Source organism: Elephantulus edwardii, unplaced genomic scaffold (assembly GCF_000299155.1).
Source record: "Elephantulus edwardii isolate Elephantulus edwardi_28Jun2011 unplaced genomic scaffold, EleEdw1.0 scaffold00063, whole genome shotgun sequence".
Classification (NCBI taxonomy): Eukaryota; Metazoa; Chordata; class Mammalia; order Macroscelidea; family Macroscelididae; genus Elephantulus; species Elephantulus edwardii.
Genome location: NW_006399813.1, coordinates 4,966,456 through 4,992,845, shown reverse-complemented (window position 1 = coordinate 4,992,845; position 26,390 = coordinate 4,966,456). Strand labels below are relative to the sequence as shown.

Here is a 26,390-nt window from a genome sequence, read left to right as displayed (position 1 = left end):
GAAGCTATGGTGAGAAGTAGCGAATGGCTGTCATCTTGGAAAGGAAGCTTTTATCCAGCAGCCATCTGTACATGGGATTTACATTAAACCCCCAAGCCAAGGCCTGGAAGACCTGTTCCAAACTTTCTGCCTGCCTGGACATGCTATGGCCATCTCAATAGATTACCTAAAACAATAAGTAATGAAAACTTCTCTGACTCATCACAGATTTCCAAATACTTGTATTAGCTAAAATAATAGTATTTAGCCCTAATGAAACAACCTTCAGCAAAATCAGTCCTCGTATCACCCTCTCCACTGGCATTGCATTCTGATAGTAGTTTGGATGATGATACACTTAGTCAAAATGTAATTTGGAGAGACTGGAGAGTGGAAGGGATGAAAAGAATGTATCAGTGCTTCACTGGTGGGATGTTCCCTTGCCTAGAGAATTTTACAAGGGGGAATCTTGTAAAAGGGGGAACACATAGTGGGAGTTTTGCTTGATTGAGGAATACACATTTAGTTGGTTATTTACAAACTGCCTTTGGCTAGCATTGAAGTCTGTATGCAAAATTAGCAGTCCTATAGCACAGTGGTTAAGTTCTGGTCTGCTAAGGGAAAGGTTGGCGGTTTGAAATCACCAGGAGCTGTCAGAATCAGACAAGACTTGGATACCCACCCCATTTCACAAATAAACTCTCATAACCTAGTAATGCCATGATATAGGTAAATATTACTCTGCCCCATTTTACAGATGAGAAAACTGAGGCACAGAGAGAGAAAATTAATCCCACTATTGGTGACTTGGGATTCCGAGACACTTTGTAGCATCAGAGATTACTAGACTCATGCTTCTTTCTTTGAAATAATAATGTCTGGTAGTGTTGTATTCCACTGAGTTGGAACCTGTCTCTTGTGGAGCGGCTGATGGACTCGAACCAAGAGTCTTTGGGTTGGTAGTACAGCTCACAGGAGACCACTGGGGCTTCCCATGTTACCGGCACTTTAATGACCCAGAAGGTCCAGAATGGAGAATTGTGAAAATAGAGGTTAAGTTATTTCTTTATTACAAGCCTGTTTCTTTACTCCAGAAGGGTGGTTGAGCCCTGAGAACTCCCGTTGAAGTCAGTGGGAGGGTCTCAGGGGCTTAAGGTCAAATTTTTTGAACGTATGGAATTTCCCTCCATTTCTGAAGCCGACCCTTAGTGACGAATCTGCTATCCATATCGAAGATTTCGCTCTTAAAGGAATCTCTGGATGATTAAGACAGGCGGAATAAAACATCCCCAAACTAATATTCAGCGAACTCTATATGATTCTTTTTTTAATCGTCCCAACATGCGACGTATGACGAATCTGCAAAACTGGAGTGGAAGCGAGGGGGCGGACTGAGTAGCGACCATTTTTGTTTTGCGGCCGTGCGCTCTCAGAGCATCTTGACTAACAAGACCCCCACGGAGGAGGCGGAGCTCACTTGAGGGGCGGTACCAGCGAGACGTGATGATTCAAATGGACTAATAAATTGGGCGCGTCTGGCATGGGCAGCCAATGAGCAGACACCTTGGGGCGGAGCGCACAAGCCCTAGCGTGTTTGGTTGCACGGTGGCTTTGGCGCATTTTCGGCTGGTTTGATTCATCCATTTTGGAGAGACAGGGGAACGGGGGGTTCGTCTGACCAAGGGGCCCTGAAACAAGGAGCAGCGGAGTTTGAGAAGCCAGCAGCTCGGAGTTCAGCTGCAGCGGCCTCAGCGGCCGAAGTTCGGGGGGGGTGGGGCGCCGAGCGCGCGGGGTGGGGGGGGTCCTGGTCTTTGGCTTCTCGACTCGGTCCTGTTTCGACAGCGAACATGTCTCGGCCTGTCAGGTCAGTGCGGAGTCTAAGGCCTGGAGTGGGTTGGAGGGGCTTTGGGGAGAGTGGTGAAGGAGTAGAGGACAGAAGCCTAGAGTCGGCCCTCTCCGGTGCCACGCACGGCCTCCTCTCTTTCGGGGTCCGCGCGCGCCCTTGAGCGTGGGGGGCCTTGCTGGCGCGCGGGGCTGCGCGGGGGTGGCGGTTGCGCGCCCATGCGCGCGCTCCTCCCCGCCCCGCTGCAGGGCTCCCGACTGCTTGGCCTCCCCCACCCGCCGCACTGGAGCGGGCGGGGTGTTCCCTGAACTGCCAGCAGCCGACGGGGGAGGGGTGTGAAGTCAGCGCCCCCAATCAGGCCCCACCTCCTCGGGGCCGGCCCCTTGCAGTCCGCGGAGGAGGAGACCGGTGGATTCCTGCGCTGCTCCCCGTTATCAGTGGGGAAGGGCCAGAGATGGTTGAATTGCCCTTTCTGCCCTTGACTTGTGTGGGGGCCTGGGGGTACCCCTTGATCTTTCTCCAGCTGAGAGGGCTTCCACTTGAAGGGGGAGGGACAGCGCTGCCACCCGCCTGTGTGCGGGCTCCCCGGTCGCCGTAGGGCCCCGCCTCCCGGAGCGCCCCGTGGTAGGCGGGACTCCGAGGGCGTGCAAAAGTAAGAGTTGGGGACTTGGCCCTGGAAAACTGGCTGCCGCCTCTCCCCCGCCCCGGGTTTTGAGAGGTGTAACTCCGAAGTTAGCCCGTTCCTTCTGACTCGCCATGTCCTTCCTGGGGGAAATGTCATTACTCAGCGGGGTGCGGGTGAACGGTGAGTCCCGTCCCCGGCATGTGGGTGTCAGGACACCATGGAGCCCCCGTCTTTTCCTCCAATAAGTTTCATAATAAAGCACCTAGTGTCGGGTCGTCTGACTTTTTTTTCCGCAGAATTTCAGTTAAGTTTGGTGTTGGACTCGCCCTTTGCCATCCTCGGAACCATTGTATGGAATGTGCCATTTATGGAGGGGTGTGGTTTAGTCCCAATGTCGGAGCCTTGAAAAAAGAAGTGTTGTTGCAGATAACTCCTGTTTCCTTGGCACTTGAAATGGAAGATGGTGGTTATTTTGCATAGTATTTTCTAGGCAGTTCCGTAGAAAAGTCGTTTTTTGAGCACTTTAACTGTTGGACCGTCCCCTTCTTCGTTTCCAGCTTGGTGGAAAACGGAAGTGTGTTGATGTAGCGCCCTGAATCAAGGTTGGGGAGCAAAGATTTTGTGGCACACAGTTTTAGCGCGTGACGATAGACCATCGTGTCCAACTGGTGGTATTTGGAGCTGCGGTCTCTTGCAAGTGGGCCTGGGCATCGTGCGCTGACCAACTCAGTGCTTTTCTGCCTTCCGCTTTCAGCTGCCGTAGCTTGGATTAACACCATCGTCACCCAGAAAGTTTGTCAGCCTTTTGGCAAAGAGGGACTAGCGGTCTCTTACTCCAGAATGCGTACAGTTCATGGTATAAAAAATTGACCGACGTATGCCATCAGTCTATGCAGAATATTCTCTTTAGGATCAAGTAGACACAGTTCTTACAATAAAGATTTGTTTTGACTACTGAAAATAATTGGTGATATTAGATGATTCCCCCTCACCCCCCACCCCCGTACCTTTTAAACTTGACTGTTTTCGTTGACTGCATGTTTTTGTTGCAGCAATGGTTTTAGACAAATCTGCCTGAATCCCCACGTAAATAACTGGACCATAAATTATTTTTACAAAAAATAAAATAAATAACTGGGTTTTAATACCACCATGTGGGAATAAGTATATTAAGCAGTCTGTTAAATTTGTGGAGACGTTGTGATTTCCACAAAACTTTTATACTCGCTTTGTTAAAAAAGATTTTTTAGTCTTGTTTATTTGCCCTTAACTGAGAATTGAAGTGTATATATTGTGAGCGCTTTTTTTGTCATTTTCAAATTAATACTTTCCAAGAGAACTGGATTTCTGATTATCCTTATTTCAGTAAATAAAATGTCTTCGTGTAACTTTTTAAACGAAGCCTTTATTCTTGAGCAATAATAAAACAAATAACGTGAGTTTGGTGGTTTGTTAAACTTTAAATAAAAAAGTTATGTCTTAGGGAATTGTTTATTTTAAAATGTAATTGAAGAATCCGTGTACCCTTGGACATTTAGCAAAAACATTCATAGACATTGACCTGATTTCAGAATATCCTGTTCTGTTTTGTTTTAAATAAAAACATTGGAAAATATTCGTGCCATGATGCACCTTTTGGTGATACTTTACTGTCCTTAGGCCTATAGTGATTTCCCTTACTTTTTACTTTACTATTAACCTTAAGTGTTCAAACAACAATTAGAAATACATTATCAGTTTCCCAATTAAGCAAGAAATGATTGTCAGTCAGCCCCAGCCTTTTTTCAAGACTTGTGTCTAGCACATTAAGTAGCTTTGCTACCGTCTTACAGTTTGCCTTTTACAATGTCTGAATAATTTTATTGTGAATAATGAGATCTCAGATATTTTACACATTGGATTCAGACTTACAGCATAAAAAAAGTTTTGAAGATAGAATGAAATGGTGACTTAAACTGGAACTGAAGGAGTGAGGTGTCATGTATCACCCACTGCTAGAACCTAGATTTCAGAATTCTGTCTGCTGATAAATATTAATGCTGGTTAAAAGAATAGAGCTTATGGCACTTAACTAGGAAGGAAAGAAAGTATGCTTCTTACAAAAGATGAGAAAGAACTCAGGAAGATTTTACTGACTTGCCCAGACTAGAAACAAGGTTTCTTGCAGTTCTACTTGTATTCTCCAGATAATCCTATTGAAAATAATCCAAGTCATTCTGTTTGAACTTTTCTTTGTAGTGGAAGTTTACTTGGCATCTTTAATGCTTGAGGTTGTAAGGAACTTTTAACATAGGCAGGAAGGACAGGTTATATAATTTTTTTAAAATGACTTACTCTTTTTTCTATAAATTATGTTGAAAATAACTTTTCTAAAATTTCATGTTATGAGGCATTTTATTCTAAATGTATCTGGATTCCAAAAATGAATTCTTTTTATCAGACCGTTAGATAGAAGACTCCAATTAACTTGAAAATTGAGGGTAGCTTGACACTTAATGATACCAGACATACACAGAAAAACACTTGGGGTTTACTAGCCCCAAGATACATTAATAGAGTATGGATTCCTAGAAGCTGAAGATAACATTTTAGTATCCTAGAAAATTTCTGTAGGTGAGTTTAGTACCTGATAACCTCTTACTCTTCACAGAGAGAGTGAGATAGAGAAGAGTGTGTGTGTAAGTAAAAGAGAAGTATGTTTTTAACCTGAATCTGTACATTTTATTTATTTATTTGTATGGCATTTGCTTTTAAAAGACGTGCCAACCAGTGATGCCTCACTCACCATAATTTGCAAAACTTGAGTATCAGGGAAAGTTAATTCTACAAGGATGTTAAAAGTATTCATTTTCTGGCATTTATGTGTTTAATTAAACACAATTAGAAGAATAAAGTAGTTTTAAAGCTTTGTTTCTAGGGTGATCTTTAGAGCATTTATTTAAAAGAAATGTAGCCTTTTGCATTAACTTAGAAATTTTTACTTTGTAAGGCTCTCTCTCACTCTGGAGTTTTGTTGTTAATTCCTATGAAGGAGAGTCCTCAACGCTTGGGTGTCTTTCATCCTCTCTCCAGGTTCATAGGGTTTCTGGAGGCTTACAGAAGTGGATGCCACTCCAACTTCCAAGCGCCATATAATAGAGGATAGAAAAACTTATAGACATGATCAAGTATTTTTTTAATTTAATGATCTTTACAGATGAACATATTTTTAATTGACCTTTTGTGCTCTCTAAAAAAATATTTGGGGGGAGGGTTGAGAGGGGAGAAAAGTACAACAATGAATGAATGGAAATCCATAGTCTCTAAATTTTCATTGAAATTAATAATTAAAAAATTTAAAAATATTTTAGGGAAAACATACTCCAGATGTCATAAATAGAATTTTCAGAGATGTGTTGTTTTTTTTTAAAAAAAATCTGAGATTTATTTACCTGTAATTTTTTTTTAAACCAAAGGAAATATCAAAGCAAACTTTAGATTGCAAAAATCTTGACCATTTTTTTCTACTAAAAGTTTACCTGTTATATTTGAGGCCACATGGACTGTATTAAATCTATTATCCCTAGCTTGGAACATTTGGAGCAGTAAATTTTAAGAAAAAAATTTTTTAGTGTTTGGGGGTACATATGCTATTAATTATTATTCCATCACCAGTGAATTTGGACTGTCCACCACTTAATTGGGGGTGTATAAAAATGTCATAATTGACAAGGCAGGTTTTACCACAGCATCCCTTAGGGAAAAGTTCTTATATTTCAGGACTTTTTTGCTTTCCAGATTTAGAAATAACTTCCAAACACAGGAGAGCTTTACAGAGCCAGCTCTTTAGTGTAACATTCTGCCAGCCACTTCATACATACTGTTTTTAAACTCTTCAGGTTTTTATTCTATTCTCTTGATGTATGAGGCAATTGAGGCTTAAATTAACTGGTCTAACTTTACCTAACTATTCTCTGAGATTTACTGCCTCTGAAAACCCGTTCGAGGGTCAGCAGTGATTTTGGTTCTGACTCAGTGGTACACAACCACATTAAGAGTCTAACCCCAAGCTTGTGATCTTTTCCATGTCACATAGCCAACAGGGTATTCTTTAGTTGGGGTGATAGCACACTCTGACAGGGGTTAGTGTTCATTATGGGACTTTTGGAAAGATTAATTCAAAAGTAAAGTAAGCTTTAGAAAATAAAGGTAAGCTCTATGTAGGAACATAAGAGAAAAGCATAATTTTTTTGAAAGGATTAGAATGTATGAATAAAAGGATCAAAGGAAGAGAAACCAGAGAGAGAAAACCAATGAAAGTGGAAAGAGTAATGTGAATGTTAAGCACATTGTTTAGCATTTATACATTTCATAACAGAAGAGCCTATTCCACCTGTAAAATAAGATTACTGAGCTGCCTAAAGGATAGTGCAAGAAAATTTAAGATTGATTTCACCTAAAAATGTCGATGCGACAGTGTCAGCAAAGATGTTAGCTGGTAAATTCTGAGTGTGTTATATTAAAAATAGAATTGAATAGAATTTAATCTTGGGAACAAATCAAAATCCATCACTAATTATATTAAATTATTTTTAAATGGTATTTTTTAAAAGTTTAAACACCTATAATTACAGTGCATTAAGATGAGAAGGAAATGAAATGAAAATTAGAAGTAATTGGCTTAAAAGATTACAGACCCAAGTAAGTGAATTTTTATTGTCAATTAACAGTAACAGTTGGGAGGAGGCAGCTTGGCACAGCAAAAGAAATTGAGTATCAAATTGTGGGTTCCATCTTCTATTGAATTGTTTGACTTAGATAGTGAACTCAGAATAATAGCGTGTTATATTAATTTTTGGTGACATATTCTTCTAGGTCCTGTAAGCCTGGTCTGTCCACTTTTGCTCTACAGAGGTAGCTTGTGGTTGCTGTGAAGCCAAACGCTGTGACACTGATGAGTCAAATGCAAGAATAGTTACCCATGGTTCTGAACAGTGTTTGGTGGACCTCCCAGATTAAAACAAGCTTGGAAGTAGGAGTTGCAGCCACTTCCATAATAGCTTGCCTCTGGAAACTATGAACCTAGAGAAAGGACAAAAGTTATACAGGTGTACACGACTTTTCGTTCATAGGGTCGCAATGAGTCACCCACGACTCGAAGGCACTTAACAACACAACAACATTAATTTTACAGTTTTAAAAGCTTTTTTCAAGACAAAGAGTTTTTTCCTAGCTCTTAATAATACCTAAAATCCAAAATATGTCAGACAAATCTTCAGAATCCTTGAGTCCAATAAGCAGCCTGGTCTCACCCTCTCTATGATGAACCCATTTGTTCTCCTAGCATTTCATAGTATATTCCATACTCTTCTCCGGCACCACAGCTCAAAGGCATCAATTCTGCTCTTATCATCCCTAGTCATTGTCCAGTTTTCTGATGCTTTGCAGTTATTTGCAACCCCCTTGGCTTTTTTCGGGGGCCCTTTGTTCCCCGGCTTGTTTTATTGCTCTTCAGTACTTTGGAGAGGTCTCCGACAGCAGACTTTCTCAGTGCCATTCTTTTTTTTATTTCCTGGCTGCTGGTTCCAAGATTGGTAATTGTGGAGCCAAGCAAACTGAAGCTGTCAACGATCTCAATCTTTTCACCATCTATTATGATGCTGCCAATCGGCCAAATGGTGAGAATCTGTTTTCTTGATGTTGAGCTTCAATTCCTGTTGAAGGCTACAGTTGTTGACCTCTTCAGCAAGCACTTCAGAAAATCGTCCTCAGTTTCAGCAAGCAGGGATGTGTCATTTGCATAATGCAGATAATGCAGGCAACACGATGACACATAACAACTAACAATAATACCCACCCTTTATTTTGAAGGAGAAGGCTAATTTCAAATAAAGATTTGGTTTGTTGTTGTTATGTGCCATCGAGTCCATTTGGTTTAAAAAAAAATTCCTAGAAGGGTAAAACAAGCCACCACAACTCCAAGACTCTTATGTCCCTTATAGTCCTTGAGTGTTGCTCATCTAGAATTGTGTAATATATGTAACCAATCGGGTAACTTTTTGCAAACTTTAGATTTTATTACTGTAAAGTTACTGAGTATACACAGTTCTTTTTGCATTTCTAGAAATTCTTTGCTGCAAACATGATTAATCTAGATTCAGAAGAAATAGCTGCCTAGTGACTTAATCTTGAATTATTTTTTCCTTGAGACCATACTTGGGAGCTAGAGCAAATATTTAAGGGTAAGACCACTTTGGGCAAAATTAGGCATTGTCGTGTTCTGAAACACATTACTGTCTAGGTCTCTGGTACAAGTGGTTTTCTGTTGTCTACTGACAAAAGGACTGGTAATTCACATCAACCTGGTGACAGCACAGAAGAAAAGCTTGGCATCTTGGAGGCTCCCTTGAATTGTAATCCACTTGAGGCCAGTGAATTGATTCTGTTTGCTTTCTAGTCTGGTGGTCAGTCCATGGTGTTTTACTGCTAATCCAAAGGCTGAGCCTTTAGCTGTTAACATTCAACAAGGGAGGAAAATACTCTTCCCATGAAGTTACAGCTTCAGAAACCCAAAGGAGCATCAGCTGAGTCAATTCTGAATCAAATGCAGTATTTTTGAGTATTAAAACCATCTGGTGACATCATCCCAAGGCATTGCTGACCTACAGACTCTCCCACAACTGGAATCCATTATCTGCTCTGCAAAAGAAAGATGGACACTCTTTTCATCTCCCAAACCTGATGGAGGCTCACTCAGGAGTTGGAACTGACTCAGACAAAGCATTGAGTATTAGGAGAGAAGTCCAGTCTCTTGATCTCTTGTCTCTTTCCAGCTCAGGATGACCCCATGTATTACAGAGCAGAACTGTTCTTTCAGATTTTCTTGGCTGTAATCTGTATAGAAGCAAGTCTCCAGGCAGGGTCAGACCAGCCACCTTTAACTTGAGCGCACACCCATTTTGTGCCACCCGGGGCTTTTAAAATAGTAATTATATAAACAAACATGTAACTACCAGGTGTCTTAAGTTAAAAAAAAAGCTATATTCCTATTTTTTTAATTATTCTTAGAGGTACTTTCTGTAAAGGAACCACAGACTATACAGATGTTTCAACTAGGTATTGCGTATTTCAAGATGCTTCATAGCAGATGCATTGTTAATTGGGTATGATCTTCAGAGACTTCCTTCTCAGTTCCCTTTGGCTCAAGTATACAATCCTTCAACTGTGGAGGTCAAACAACCTAGATGTACAACTAGAAAAAGTAAAAATCTGCCTGGCTACTCATTAGGAATTAATAACAGACACAGATGAAGACAGCTGTCTGTTCTAGGGACATAATGCAGCAATAGAGTCATACAACCAAACCTTTTTTGAGTAAGTACTACTTTATTCCTAGTTTTTTAAAATCGACTAAAATGTCACTGTTTGCAGTTTTATCAGTCAGAATGAAATGAACTGTCAGGAAAATATAAGCCATTTTGACAAATAATAGTCTTGATTTTCATTCATGTATACAACCTCAGTTAAGAGATTGCTGAGCATAATCTACTCCATATTCTTGATCAGGACACCTCTAACAAAGTCTTTTATTTTGAATCTATCAAGACGGGACTTAGCTTAAATTTCACCTAAACTTCTACCTTTCCCTGGAGTCCTACTGTTTCCTTGTGACAGAAGTACTTCACAATTAATTAATATGCAGTGTTGATGATAATCAGTAATTTTGACACAGAATGCAGACATATCCTTCCACAATTTGGAAGATTCCAGTGAGACTTCAAAGACCTTGTCTGCCACTAAGGAGACCTCACTCCTCAATACTGTTGTGCACACCTGAGACTCCCTCTGTGCAAAAGTTGTGAATAATCTTCCAACATAGCATGCTTTGTCATACACTCATTAAAATTATGTGTGTATGAGTTTAAAGAAAATAAATGTTTTCAGTTGTAAAATAATTTCAGTGTTGGGGAATCATGAGATTGAGATTTACTCACTTGGATTAAAACAAGTTGCTAAAGATTTAATAACAGATAAGTTATCTAATACGTATATGCGTGGCTCATCATTCAGACATACTCTAACATCCCTTTTCTACAGAAAATAAAAAATTCTGTTTTGTTTTTATATTCTTGTATCCTATAATGTTTTTTTAAAAAAATGCCTTAAAGTCATACATATATTTGAATGAAGAGTATGGATTGTGTTTCAATGGGGAGAGATACACACTGTGTGTGTGTGTGTGTGTGAGAGAGAGAGAGAGATATTTTAATGAAAGTTTACAAAAAAGTTGGGTTTTCATTCATTGATGCACATTTTCTTCCTTCTATTCCTCTCCCCCTAGTTCACTGTATAAGGCCCTTATTGTTTCAGATTGTTAAATTATCCTAAATATAATGCTTAATCAGACATTCTTCTTCATCTGTTCAAGACTTTAGTGTAAATAATGGACTGATACAAAATCCATTGAAGACAATATCTTCGGTAAAAAAAACTTGAAGCTCAAGATATCTGAAGCAAGTGTAAGAAAATACCTATCCTAAATTTAGCTCAGGTACCCTATCCTCTTGGTACCAGCAGCCAGGAAATCAAGAGATTGATTGCATTGGGAAAGTCAGGCTGGAGACTTAAGGTACACCTGATCCGGGCTATAGTCTTCACAATTGCATGCTGTGCATGGGAGAGCGGGCCAGTGACTAGGGATGATAGAATTGATGACTTTGAGCTGTGGTGCTGGAGAAGAGTGTTGAATATACCATGGACTGCTAGGAGAACAAACAAGTTTGTCCTGGAGAGGGTGAAGCCAGGGTTGCTCCCTTGGAGTCAAGGATTCTGAAGCTTTGACATACTTTGGGCATGTTGCAAGGAAGGACTGGTCCTTGGAGAGGAAGACCCTCGATGAGATGAATTGATTCTGTGATTAGGGTAATGGGAGTAGGTGTGTCGGAAACAATGAGGTTGGCGCAGGATAGAGCAGGATTTAGGGCTTTTGTACATAGGGTCTCTATGAGTTGCAGGTTACTTGACGGCACATTACAACAATAACAACAACCCTATCTTGAAGAACTAACATTTTACATCCTGAGGAAATTTAGCATATAAGATTTCTTAACCGTTGAAGGCTAAAATAGAGACACAAACATGTCACGAGAAATAGTTGATCTAGGGATTCATATAGCATCATCAGTTCTGTAGAAGAGTTAAATTTGTGAATACTTTCGAAGGTTTGAGAGGTGATAGCAACAGGTGGGCTTCATGGTTTGATGAGTTTGAGTTAGCAGATTGGCTGTACCGTTTAATGACTTGTTTGCATAGTTAATATTTTTGAGCATTTAGTTTCCTTGGAATGGAAATAATTCCTTTTACAAAATGATGAGAATTAGATAAATTTGCTTGTATATTTGGCTTATGGAAAACTTGTGTTGCATGCGTTTGCAAAGTGTTAAGTCAGTAGTCTTCTTAAAACTGACTTTCAGACTTAGCTAACTGCAGATTTTCCCATTGCAGTACTACTTATTTGCTGACAGCTGGTACCAAGGATGTTAATTGTGGATCCTAGTAAGATGAAGCTGTTTGACAGTTTCATTCTCAATCTCTGCATTTAGGGACCTCTCTAAATTATTGAGAAGTAATGATGTCACTTTGAGGACTAAGGTGTGTCTGATTTAGGCCATAGTCTTTCTGAGTACTCACTACACATCTGAGAGCTGGACAGTGAATAAGGAAGACAGGAAAAGAATTGACTCCTTTGAACTGTGATGTTGGAGAAGATCATGAAACAGCCAAGAGAACAAACATGTCTCGGAGAGTGTGCAGCTAGAGTGCTCTTTGGAGGCAAGAATGATGCATACTTTGGGCGTGTTGTTGGCAGGGGCTATTCCTTGGAAAAGGACAGGATGCTGGGAAGGGTGGAGGGCTGGCAAAGGAGAGGAAAGACCCTCAGCCAGGTGGATTGACATGGATGGTGACTCCTGCAGTGGGCTCTTGTGTGCCAGGAATTGATGGTGCAAGATCTTTTGTTCATAGGGTCTCTGGCACCTAACAACATACCCAAGGTCTTTGCGTAAATTTTATTTGTAAGATACAGCTAATTTTAGAAACCAGAGTTAAGCAGTTTTCTTTAGGGTAGATGTTCAGATCTTTTAACATTAATACTCTTTTGAAGGTTTGAGTTACCATGTGCCATTGTGTCCACACATGACAGTCCTATTGTGTCCCAGAGCACAGACAGCTGTGGCTGATTTTTCTGTAGCCTATTTGTAGGTGCTTTTGGGAAATGTGAACTGTCGACCTTTAAGTTAGCAAGCAGGAAGTGATAATACCCAAGCTGATTTAGACAGGAAACCTCTTAGAAAATGCATTTTAATAGAACACAGAAAATACTGTAATGGCAAAAGATAAGTTTTTACCTCATAAAATAGATTTGTATTGCTAATAGATGAAGAGCTGCTTTATAGGGAGCTCTGGTGGCCTAGTGGCAAGAAACTGCTCTGCAATCCTGAAGGCACGTGGTTTGAATCTACCAGCTGCTCCACAGGAGAAAGATGCACTGTCTCCTTCTGTGCAGTTAATTGCCTCTGAAAGCCTACCAGATGGTCGGCCAGCTCCAGATCAGTTCCAGCTCAAAGGTACACAACAGTAACAAAGTGGCCTAGCGGTAAGAGCTACACTGCCAACCTGAAGGCATGCAGTTCCAGTCCATCTGCTGTTCTGAGAAAGAAAGATCAACAGTGCCCTCCCGTGTGATTGATAGCCTCTGAAAACTCCCCAGAAGGTCAGATGTGGGTTGGTTTCAACTGGACAGTACAAAACAACAGCATGTTTTATTTTGTGATTTCTGGCAAGATTTTGTTTGAAAAGAAAAATGCTTAGTGCTAAGAAGACTAACTTTGAGTAATTTTAATTACTGTATTTCTTTTTTGTTTATAAGTTGTCCTTCTGGGTAAGATGGAGAAATGTAAGCAGTGTGACAGATGTGCACTTTCACACCCAAAGAGGACTGGTGAATGGTGTCATGTACACCTGGAAGACCATTTCCTGTTGTGCCTTGAAGGACTCTGTTCTTAACCTATCTTTTAATTAATGAGTTAATTGAAGACATTGACGGTATGTTGATTAAATTTGCAGAGATAATATGAAGTTAGGAAAGAGAATATGTTGAACTATCAATGTCAGGATACAAAAGGGGGAAAAATGGTACTGGAATTGTAATACCAAGTCAGTCATGTGATACAATAGCCCAAAGGCCAAATAACATCTTAGATTGCATTACTAGAAATGGAAAGTCATAATCCTGTCATCTTCCTCCTCAACCTTTTAGTTTTTTAAAAATTATTGCTACTATTCTGGCACAACTTCTTAATTTTCAAACAAAAATAAGTAATACTGCTTCTATATACCACATAGGGGCCTCTGGTGGTCTAGTGATGAGAAGCTGCACTACAATCCCAAAGTCACATAGTTCAAATCCACTAGCTGCTCTGTAGGGGAAAGATGGGCAGTCTTCTCTGCAATTTACTGCCTCCAAAAACCCGCTGGAGGGTCCCTTCCAAGGACTTGATGGCACACAACAGCAACAGAAGAACAAACAAATTTGTGGCCAAATACTTCTTTGAATCAAGGATAGTGAGACTTAGTCTCATGTCCTTTGGGTGAGTTATCAAGGGAGGCTAGTCACTGAACGAAGATATGCTTAGTAAGGAGAAGGTCAGCAGAAAAGAAGATCGTCAGTGAGATAGATGGACACAGTAGCTGTGGCTGCTTCAGTGGACATAAGCTTGGCAGAGATAGTGAGGGTGGTGCAGGATTGGGCAGGGTTTAGTTGTGTATGAGGTCTCTTTGAGTCATAGCATATTCAGCTGTACCTAACAACAACAAATAAACCCCTGGAGGTAGAAATGCAACCTTTGTGTGGACCTTAAAACAAATTTTACCTCATTTTGAAAAACTTTAAAAAAAAATTAGGGTGCCTTGAGCATGCCTCGGTCATTCCTTGATTTGTTGACAGGATACAAATTTTGAATAAAATTGCACATCAAGTCCCTATGAGTTGGAACCAAATCAGTTGACACATCTACCAATAAAGTACTAGTAGCTGTAGTAAATAGTCTCTTTGTGTAGTCATCATTTCTGTGTTTCCCTCTGTCACCATTAAACTTCCTCAGCTCGCACATGTGCTTAAATTCAACAAAAGAATTTTTTTTAAATAGCTATTAAACTGGGAAGGGTTATAATGTTTTGAGGCTGTGAGTCAATCAAATATTTTCTAAAAAGCAAAACAAAAATTTTCTTTAGGATTACTCCCACCCCCCACCCCCCCCAATTCACTTCTAATTCTAAAGCAGGCTTTCAGACTTTTTGATGAATTTCCATTAGGAAATGCATTTTATGGTGCAGTTAACTAGCCACTTGACACCTAAGGTTTCGAGGACTTATGGTTCATTGAAATGCTTGCATTTTAATTTTTGTGAAGAATGGACACCAGCAAATTGATTTCAGGACCCAGTAATGGCTGTGACCTGTAGATTGAAAAAGATTGCTTTACTGGTGAGTGGGTAAGGTGAAGTGGCAGGAAACTCTGAGGTTTAGATAAGATGTTATAAATATGGGTATTATAATGAAATGTTTTATGAGTGAAAACCAATTTAGAAAAATAGATTGCTTTACAATACCTTCAGCATCATGAAGAAAGACTTATGTTTACCAACTAGGTCATTAATGGAAAGAGCTATGTTGCTGTTTTGAGTTTCTCCAAACTCCCAATTTGAAATCTACTTTTAATTACTTAAATTGAATGTTCTTAAATGGTAAGTAGAAATAAAGTCCTCTGTTGTTGTGTACCATCAAGTCTGAACCAACTCTTAGCTGACCCTCCAGTGGGTTGTGAAAGGCCCATCTTTGTCCCATTGGGCAACTAGTAGATTCAAACAGCATACCTTTGTGTTAGCAGCAATATTTCCCCAGAGCTCCCTATAATCACCTTGATTAAGCTACATAATGTAGTAGAAGATCTTAAGAATCTCTGGCATTAATGTAAGGTTAGAATGATGTCATTTCACTGTGGGCTTGTATTTGACTGCGTCAGCCTTTCTCCCTGAAACTCATTTGAAGCAGATGATCTGTCCATATTCTGATATGAAGAATTTTTATAAATTGAGCTGAACTATAAGATCTCAGCTGCTTCCTCATCTGTAAAGTATAGGATGAAGGTGAACTGATTTAAAAGGGCGTGGTAGTCTTCATCTCTAAAAATCTGTGACTCTTCAGGATATTGATTTCCATGTCAGGAATATCATTACATGAATCTTCGGTGGTAGTTGCCATCAGAAAGAAAAACATTCTTTGGCGTAGTTGTCAATATTTAGTAGAAGTTAATGATTAAGAATGGAAGGGGGAAAGATCCTATTGCTTATAAACCACTGGTAGTATGAATTTATCCACAGTTCTTGCCAACCATCTTTTTTGTTCTTTGTCCAGCTTCCCCCTTTCCCTTTTACTTTTGTACTTTAGACAGATAGAGAGGTGGAGGCTTCCGATTTCCATTCTCTGGGGCTCTTTAAGAAGTTTGTTCTTTCTCATGACTAAGATACATCTAGAATCCAAATAGTTTTTTATCAGTTTTTAAAGTACGAGCAAGTATATAGTTGAAATTTTTTGTGTTCCTTTATTTTGTGTCTGAATTGTTTCTTGGTTATAGCAGTTCTTTCCTAGAGGAAACTTTAAGGGTTGGGGTTTTTTTTTTTCTTTGTAAAACTTTAAGGATTCTTAAAAACAAACTCAACTTGATATGAATGATGGAAATTATTCTAGCTTACATAGTGATTTTAGAATAGTTCTTACTGTTATTTCTCTGGCTAAATTGTAACCCAAAAACTTCACCGTAGGCCTAACCTAATATAGAACTTGGGAATGTTTTGGTACACTTCAATGAAATAAGTAACTTTTTTTAAAAAAATAATTTTAATGAGCATTTACAGAGATTTTGGATTTTCATTCATTCATTGCTGCACTTCTCTCCCCGCCCAGCACCCCCCAGTTCACGCCTCTCTTTCAAAAGTAAAAGAAACATTCCTTCCCTGGTACCTCCCCCCACACACACCGCTCCCACTACCCCAAGTAAGAAACCTTTTAAGACAATCTTTTACAAAAAAGCAGTAGCTTTTAGTTAGTGAGTTGATTCCATCTCATGACAGTTTTCTTACATAGTAGATCTACTCCATGATACTTTCGTGGCTGTAATCAAGATGGAAATAGGTCACTAGGCTGTCTTCACCATACTTCTGGGTAGGTTGACTGCAACTACTAGCCTTTAGGTTAAGCACAAAACATTGTGCCATTTCACTCCATCATTCACTTGTTTTTGATTGCCTTCTAGCAGAGTCAAGCACGACCTCTAGTGAGCACGGCTTCTATCCTAGCGACCCTATGAACAAAAGTCCTGAAGTCTTTCAATAGCTATCGTCATTTATCTAGACAAGTAATAACAACTGTTATTTACCAAAATAGTTGTTATGTGCTTGGAATGAAGGATATAATATTTGGTAAGTGTTTTATTGTCTCCTGTATTGTCATGACAACCTGGTGAGATAAAAACTGTTGTTACTATTACACAGGTAAGAAAGGAAACTAAAGATCAGTAAGGAGGAGAGTAATTTGCTCAAAGGTAAAACTAGTGTCAAAGGAAGAATTTAAGCCTAATCCAAAAATCTGTTAACTTTGCTCTACTGAAAGTTTGTGTTGTCCTTCCAGTTCTTGGTGTTGATAGTGATTTTACACTGAAGACAGTTAGTTGTTTGTGGCATTTATTTAGTTAAATGGTATTTTGAAAAAGTAAGTCTGTTTCCTAATTTCAGGAAAATTTAGACTTTCTATTCCTTTAGGTTTAATTATTACACTTAAGTGTTTCTATCCTAGAATATCTTCTGAATTCCAGTTTACCCTAAGACCAAGCTCATTAAAATTTTTAGCCCTTAAATGAGGCAAGTTTTTAAGTAGTGGAAATAGTAGTGGTTTGTTTTGTCTTTTTAACTTTATTATGATTTGAGTGGAAGTTTAGAGAGCAGATTGGTATTGCATTCAGCCATTTATTCGTCTTGCAGTTCATTACAATCCCACATCATGTCATCACTCTTCCCTCTATGTAGTTGTTTCCATGCACCTTTCCATCCTCTCCTTTTCTGTCTCCTGAACTTCATACAAAGGCTGCCTTGTGGCCTTCTATGGTTGATTGTTCTGAGGACTGAGTACCACCCTGGGATTGTGTTTACTTTGCTTATTTGGCTGCAAGTTGTTAGAGGGATGAGTTCTAGGCTCAAAAGGCAGCTAAGAGCCATGGTCTTGGGCACTCAGCCAGTCTCTGCCAGACCAGTGAGTCTGGCTGTGTGATTGTGAGTTTTGTTCTCCTGTTCTCTCACTCCATCCAGGACTCTTGTAGTCCTTTCCAGAGCTGTTGGCAGTGGTAGTGGAACACTAATTCTTTTGGTCTTGAGATCATGGAAGTTGAGGTTCTCCAGGTTCTGATTGTGTTAGGGATTAATTATTTCTTAGGTTTTCTTTACTCTTTCACACCAGTGGAGAGACAAGTAGTAGCACTTTTCCCCCCCTTCAATCTAAAAATTAACCACTCATAAGCTGTTAAATCCCCAGTCACTACTCAGCAATATAAAGTATATTGTCCATGTGGATAGTTGTCCCTATTGTGATGGTTGACTTTGATGTCCCTTTAGACTCTAGTCCTGAGGCCCCATGACCACGTAACTCATTCCCTCAGGATGTTTGGATAAGGTTACATAGCTTTGATCCTTTTTGGTTCTGCTGTTTCCCCTTCCCTTTCTATCCCTAGGAACCATCAAAAATATTTTGTCCACGTGTCAGCTTTTTCTTAGCAGTTTTATAATAGTGAACTCATCTATTTGTGTCCAGCTTATTTCACTCAATATAATGTTTTCCAGATTCATCATGCAGTGTTTTAAGAGTTCTTTGCTTTTCTTTAATGCTACATAGTATTCCATTGTGTATATGAATCATCATTTGTCCATTCCTCTGTTAATGGCTACTTAGGTTGTTTCTATCTCTTTACCCTTGCCACTAATGCTGCAGTGAATATGAGTGTGCATATGTGTGTTTGCGCTCCAGTTGTTAGTTCTTTGAGATATACCTACTAGTGGGATTGATCTTCTGGCCTAATGGTAAGCTGCACTGCAAGTCCAATGACACACAATTAGAGTCCACCAGCTCCTTCTGGGAGAAGGATGGGCAGTCTCGGCCTGTGTGATTTACTGCCTCTGAAAACCCAAGGAGGATCAGTTACGGGTCAGTTCCAACATGACGATGCACAGCAACAAGAAGTGGGATTGCTAGATCAAATGATATTTCTGTTTTTAAAGACTGTAGTGCACCTATTCCAAACCATGGTATTTTCCACTGCCTCCTATGCTACCGAATATTGAATGAATAGGAAAAATAGATGCTTCTGACTTGTGCTGTTAGTGAAGAGTATTGGAATTCAGTGTGACATGAACAAAAGAAAAATAGAAACAAGGTACGAGACATCTTGCTCCCTTATTTCAAATCCTTCTACACTGCTGTGGTGGTCAAGACAGCATGACACTGGTATAATGATAGACACAGATCCATGGAATAGAATTGAGAATCCAGAAATCAGCTTATCTACCTATGGTCAAATGGTTTTTGACAAGGAGAGAAAATCAGTTAAGTTGGGGAAACGACAGCCTTTTTTAACAAATGATGTTGGCAAAATTGGAAAACTATGTAGAAAACTCAAGCTAGATCCATACCTCACTCCATACACAAAACCCAACTCAAAGTGGATCATGGACCTAGGACTAAAACCAAAGACTATAAACTTCATTAAAGAAAAGCTTGGAAGAACTCTAGAAGTCCTAATCCACAACATAGTCTTCCAAGCATCCTAAAAAATCTACAACCAGGAGAGGATAAAATAGATGAATGGGATTTTCTATGAATCAAATCCCTATGCACATCCAAAAACTTCTCCAACAAGGTAAAAAGGGAAACCACAGAATGGGAAAAAAAAAATTGGAAATGACATGTCTGATAAGGGACTTATAGCTAGAATTTATAAAATACTCGAGCACCACCACAAGATAAACAACCCAGTTGAAAAATGGGCACAGGATATGAACACTTTACCAAAGAAGACATGGTGAACAAACACATGAAGAAATGTTCAAAATCTTTAAAAGAGATAGAAATCAAAACAACTATGCAATATCATCTCATTCCAGTAAAAATAGCAAAATTTTAACAGAACAGCAAGCAACAAATGCTGGTGAGGTTGTGGAGAAACTGGAACCCTTATTAGCTGTTGGTGGGAGTGTAAAATGGTGCATCCACTATGGAAGGCTGTATGGTGCTTTCTCAAAAAGTTGGAAATAAGCCTTACCAAAGAAGACATTCAGATGACAAGCAAACATGAAGAAATGTTCAAAATCCCTGCCTCTAAGAGAGATGCAAATCAAAACAACTATGAAATACCATCTCACCCCAGTTAGAATAGCAGAATTTAACAGAGCAGCAAACATCAACAGCTGGTGAGGTTGTGGAGAAATTGGAACCCTTATTCACTGTTGGTGGGAGTGTAAAATGGTCTAACCACTATGGAAGGCTGTATGGCATTCTCTTAGAAAGTTGCAAAATAGAAATACCATTTGAACCAGCAATTCCACTACTGGGAATATACCGTAAAGAAACCATAACTGCCACTCGGGCAGATATATGCACACCCATGTTTATTGTGGCTTTGTTAATAATAGCAGAGAGTTGGATACAACCTCTATGCCCATCAATAAACAAATGGATAGAAGCGGTGGTATAGTCACACAATGGAATGCTACGCTGCATTGAAAAACAAGGAACTCATGAAATATTATTCACAATGGGTGACCCTGGAGGACATTATGCTGAGTGAAATATCTCAGTCACAAAAGGACAAATAGTACATAGGGCCACTCTTACAGAGCAGGATTGACACCAGGGTTGGGATGAGACTGAGAAAGATTGGATAAATTATGTATACTGCATTGAAACAGATGAGGGAGAGAACTGTTTAAAAGTGATATATGATTGGGGACGAGAGTTCAGAATGAAGGTTTCATAGTACAGGGGGTGAGAGTTGTATGACAATGAAAATTTTTTTACTTTTCAAAGAGAAGAGCACAAACTAGGGGGCGGGGGAAAGGGAGAAAAGTAACAATAAATGAATGGAAATCCAAAGACTCTAAATATTCATTAAAATTAATTGGGGGAAAAAACCTTTTGAAATAGAAATACCTTTTGACCCAGCAATTCCACTACTAGAAATAGACCCTAAAGAAACCATAACTGCCACCCAAGCAGATATATGCACACCCATGTTTATTGCTGCTTTGTTCACAATAGCACAGAGTTGGAAACGACCAACTCTTGTTGATGTGCCACAAAAGAATGGATAGAGAAGCTGTGGTATATTCACACAATGGACTACTATGCTGCATTGCAAAGAAGAAACTCATGAAATATGCAAAATGGGTGACCCTGGAGGGCATTATGCTGAGTGATTATCTCAGTCACATAAGTACAAATACTGTATAGTGCCACGTGGTAAACCAGGATAACATCGGCATTGGAGGGAGACAGAGAAAGATAGGATAAATTATGTGTACTGCATTGAAACATATGAGGGAGAGAATGTTTCAAAGTGATATACGATTAGGTATTATTGTTACGACAGGAGTCCAGAATGAAGGCTGCATAGTGGAGCAGACTTGGGGGGAGGAATTGTGTAACAATGCAAGAATTTTTCTTTTGCTTTTCAAAGAGAAGAACGAACTGGGGGGTGGGGTAGGGCAGGGAGAAAAGTGTAACAATGAATGGAAATCCAAAGTCTCTGTAAACTTTAATTAAAATTAATAATAAAACTTAAAAAGGACAACCTTCAAAGAGATGGAGTGATGCAGTGACTGTCACAATGGGCTCTAGATTGTGAGGATGACACAGGTTAGAGCAAGATTTTGATCATAGGGTCACTATGAACCATGGTCAACTTGACGACACCTAACGAGCACAGTGGTTGTACCATTTTACTTTCCCACTAGCAGAATTTGAGAGTTCCAGTCTCTCCGTACCTTTACCAGCTTTCATGCCCTCAGCCTGTCTTTTTTAATTGGATGGTCTAACTTATTTAGGTGTAGAAGCTTTCTTTACATTTTAGAGATTAGTCACTTGTATGACAGATCTTTGTCAAATCCCTCACTGCCATCTGTCATCTGTACATTCTCTTTTAACTCTTAGAGAAGTCTTGGTGCACAGTTAGCTTTCAGAAGGTCTCATTTGTGTAGTTTATATACTGTTTGTTCATTCTTAATTAATGATTGATGGCCTATTTATACATAAATTAGGGCCCCTAAGTTTGGCTCTGTTTTTTCTTTATAGTTTCGAGGTTTACATAATTTTTTGGTTCATGTTTCAGTCTTGTATATGGTATCACGTGCAAGAAAGATTCTGCTGAAGATTACCCCAAAACGACTGGAACAGCACATCAACAGTGAACTGCCAGAAATGCAGGCCGCGTTCAGAAGAGGCCATAGTACTAAGGATATTGTAGCTAATGTTAGATGGCTCTTGGGTGAAAGCAGGGAGTACCAGAGGAATGTCTATCCGTGTTTCCTTCACTATGCAAAGGCATTTGACTGTGTGGACCACAATGAACTGTCGCTAACTCTAAGAAGAATGGGAAACCTAGAACACTTGCTTGTTCTAATGTGAAACCTATACTTGGACCAGGAGGCAGTCATCAAAATAGAGCAAGGAAACACTGCATGGTTCAAAGGAAAACAAAGATTCTCACCACTGGCTAATTGGTAGCATTATGATAGATGGTAAAGAGATTGAGATTGTTAACAGCTTTAGTTTGCTTAGATCTACAATCAACACTCTTGGCACCAGCAGCTAGGAAATTAAAAAGACTAATTGTATTGGGAAAGTCTGCTGTCAGAGACCACTCCAAAGTACCGAAGAGTGACGATATCAGCCTGGAGACTTAAGTTGTGCCTGTAATGAGCCATGATCTTTGCAATCATTTGCTGTACACCAGAGAGCTGGATAATGACTAGGGATGATGGGAGGAAAATTTGATGTCTTTGATGTGTGGTGTTGGAGAAGAGTATTGAATATACCATTGACTGCTAAGTAAACAGATTCATCCTAGAGAGGGTGAAACCAGGCTTCTCCTTGGAGTCAAGTATTCTGAAGTGTCATCTGACATACTTTGGATATGTTGCAAGGAGGGAGTAGTCCTTGGAGAGGGGAGTCATGCTTGGGAGGGTGGAGGGACAGTGCAAGAAAGGAAGATTCTCTATGAGACAGATTGGCTCCATCACTGGGTTAATGGGGTAGGTGTGTCAGAGACAGTGAGATTGACACAGGATAGAGCATGGTTTAGGGCTATTTTATATAAGGTCTCTATGAGTCGCAGGCAACTCAGCGGCACATAACAACAATGGTGTTTCATTTATATGGATCTTGTTTTCTTTTTCTACAAATAGGTATCTAGATGATCTCTCTCTCTCTCTCTCATGTCTGTTTTGTATGTGAGAAGAACTTGAGTGTTTACTTTTCATCTTTATACCAGTAATGACATACGTGTTAAAATATAGTAAGATGGAGAGTATGCCTAAAGATGATCATTTGTGATTGAGGAAATAATATTAAACTTTAGTAATTTCTTTAATTTAAAAATTTTGTTGCTTTTAGATCGCTCAAGCAGTTGGGATCCTCAGTTCCACTGCAAGAGAAACCTCAGTTCTCTTGAATTGACTTTAAAAGTTCTCAAGAATTGGCTTGAAAAGTTCCAGGAACAGAACCCAGAGTTCTGTATTGCTTGCCATTGAAGCAATTCCAACTCTTTTCAACCCTGTAGGACAGAGTAGAGTTTCCTGGACAGACTTTTGAAGCCACTAATAGATTAGAGCTGTTTACTGCTATGGAGTATTTCTAATACTAGAGTAAGGAAGTAACCTCTTTATCAAACTTAAGTTTCTATATTAAACCCACTTAATCTGATTGCTCAGGTATATTTGTTTACTCTCTTCAAACCTTTAAAGGGCTTAGATGTCTTTTTCCTTTTGCATGTTAAAGATTACAATTTTATTCTTGAGTGACATTTTAACTGCTTTGGTTTCTCTCCCTTAGATATTCTCATATGACCTATGTTTTGACACACACACACAGAGACACACACAGATGTAGAGGTAGAACAACAAGGTTATAGTTGCAATTCTACCTGTGTGGAATAAGCTAGAATTACTATACTGGCAAGTTGCGAACCTATGCTTTAATTACGAAGAATTTAAGACTCTCTTACATCCTTTTCTTCCCCTTGGCTCTGTGACCGTAATACTGATTTTCATGACATTTGCCATTAATAATCACTGTTTTCACAGAACATAGCAAGTATTTGCATACTAGTTCAAGGTGTATTATTTTTTTATCTCATAATTTAAAATTTTTCTTCATGATATCCTTGGTAATATAAATACATTTTCTTAAATCATGTAATTAAACTTAAGGTTTGCATCTTTACTCTTTGAGAAGATGTTACTGTTAAGTTCCATCATGTTGTAGACAACTCATAGTGACTCTATGAACCAAAGTCCTTGACACTTGTGTGACTTTCATCCTTTCTCCAGGTTCATAGGGTTTCCCGAGGCAAGCTATTTACTGATAAGTAAGAAAATAATTCCTTGCTGGCAGACTAAAGAAAAACAAAAATAAAAACTCATGAGAGCCTTTTTCCTTTAGAATCTAGTATGCCTTTACGTTCCCCTTTAATCTGGGATTAAAGTCCTAGTCAGTTTCCAGAATTCAGCCTATCCAAATAATCTTTACATGTTATGACAAAAGATGACTAGTGCTTGCATTCTCTCCATCCTGTCTTTGCATTTCAATGATCTTTTAGTATACAAAACCAAAAATAGCCTTTTGCTCAGGTGTAAGTGTAGTCGTAACCATATTTCTCTTACTCTTTTCAGCTCATTCTTAAACGCCTCAGTTATACACTGCATCTTTTTTGTAGTCTTTGTAGTGTTAACACTGTTGGTCTACTAATGTGAAAGTTTATGTATAAAATATAAAGAAGGTGTTAAAGGTGGCTTTAACTAGTTGTTGTTGTTGTTATGAGCTGTTGAGTCGCTTGCGACTCATAGCGACCCTATGTACAACAGCCCTAAACCCTGCTCTGTCCTGTGCCAGTCGCACTGTCTCTGATCCACCCATCCCGATTACCCCAGTCACTGAATCAGTCTTCCTCATAAAGGGCCTTCCCCTTCTGCGCTGTCCTTCCACCCTACCAAGCATGATGTCCCTCTCTGGTCCCTCTTTACAACATGTCCAAATTATGCTAGATGGCTCCTCAGAATCTTTGCCTCCAAGGAGCTGCCCGGTTTGACCCTTTCGAGGATGAATCTGTTTGTTTTCCTAGCAGTCCATGGTACCCTCAGTACTCTTCTCCAGCACCACAGCTCAAAGGCATCAATTCTCCTTCTATCTTCCATAGTCATTGTCCAACTCTCTGATGCATAACAAGTGATTGCAAAGACCATGGCCTGTATCAGACGCACCTTAGTCTCCAGAGAGACACTATTGCTCTTCAGTACTTTGGAGAGGTCCCTAACCGCAGACTTCCCATCGCAATACATCTTTTAATTTCCTGGCTGCTGGTGCCGAGAGTGTTGACTGTGGAGCCAAGCAAACTAAAGCTGTGAACAATCTCAATCTCTTCACCATCCATCCTGATGCTGCCAGTTGGTCCAGTGGTGAGAATATTTGTCTTCTTGATACTGAGCCTCAACCTATACCGAAGGCTTCAGTCCTTGACCTTCTGCAGCAAGCGCTTCAGGTCCTCCTCAGTTTCAGCAAGCAGGGTTGTGTGATCTGTATAAGGCAGATTGTTGATAGATCTTCCACCAATCTTGACCCCACATTTCTCCTCATATAGCCCACCCTCCCAGATGATCTGTTCTGCATACAGGTTGAAAAGGTATGGAGACAGGACACATCCCTGGCATACGCCTTTCCCAATTTTTAACCAGACAGTGTTTCCTTGCTCTGTTCTGATGACTGTTGGCCTAAGTATAGGGTTCTCATTAGCACGATCCAAGTGTCTGGGATTCCCATTCTTCTCAGAGTCAGCCACAGTATGTTATGATCCACACAGTCAAATGCCTTTGCATAATCAATGAAACACTGATATACAGTTGTAAGCAGACTTTAGAGATTGGGACATGGAATGTGAGAACCATGAATGTAGGAAAATTAGATTGTGAAGGAAGAAATGGAACGTATAAATATTGACACACTAGGCATTGGTGAGATGAGATGGACTGGCATGGGGCATTTTGAGTCCGATGATCATATAGTATATTACTCTGGAGATGCAAAGGTGAGAAAAATGGGGTTGCTTTCATAGTTAAGAAAGTCATTTCTAGATCCATCTTGAAGTACAGTATTGTGACAGGATAATACCCATATGCATGCAAGGAAGTCCAGTGAATACCACTATCATTCAGATATATGCACCAACAACCAGAGCCAAGGAAGAGGAAATAGAAGATTTTTACCAGCTTTTACAGTCAGAGACCAATAGAAAATGCAATCAAGATGCATTGATAATAATGGGTGACTGGAATGCAAAAGTTGGGCACAGACAAGATGATTCAGTAGTTGGAAAACATGGACACGGTGACAGAAATTAAGCTGGAGATAGAATGAATTTTGCACAATCAATGATTTATTCATTGCAGATACGTTTTTTAAGAGACATAAATGTAGGATATATACATGGATTTCACCTGATAGTATGCATAGGAATCCGATCGATTACATCTGGGGAAAGAACTGCTGGAGAAGCTCAATATCCGCTGTGAAAATTAGGCCCGGAGCTGATTGTGG

At 39.6% G+C, this 26,390-nt stretch overlaps 1 protein-coding gene across 1 annotated transcript in view; it reads left to right on the top strand.

Moving 5' to 3' along the window:
• The first annotated feature begins 1,627 nt into the window (after positions 1-1,627).
• Positions 1,628-26,390, top strand: part of NUCKS1 (nuclear casein kinase and cyclin-dependent kinase substrate 1) — a 45,687-nt gene continuing 20,924 nt past the window's right edge. Inside the window, exon 1 of the mRNA XM_006887918.1 lies at positions 1,628-1,843. Within this exon, the coding sequence (XP_006887980.1) occupies positions 1,827-1,843 (17 nt within the window). The 5' untranslated portion in view covers positions 1,628-1,826. The remainder of the gene's footprint in view (positions 1,844-26,390) is intronic.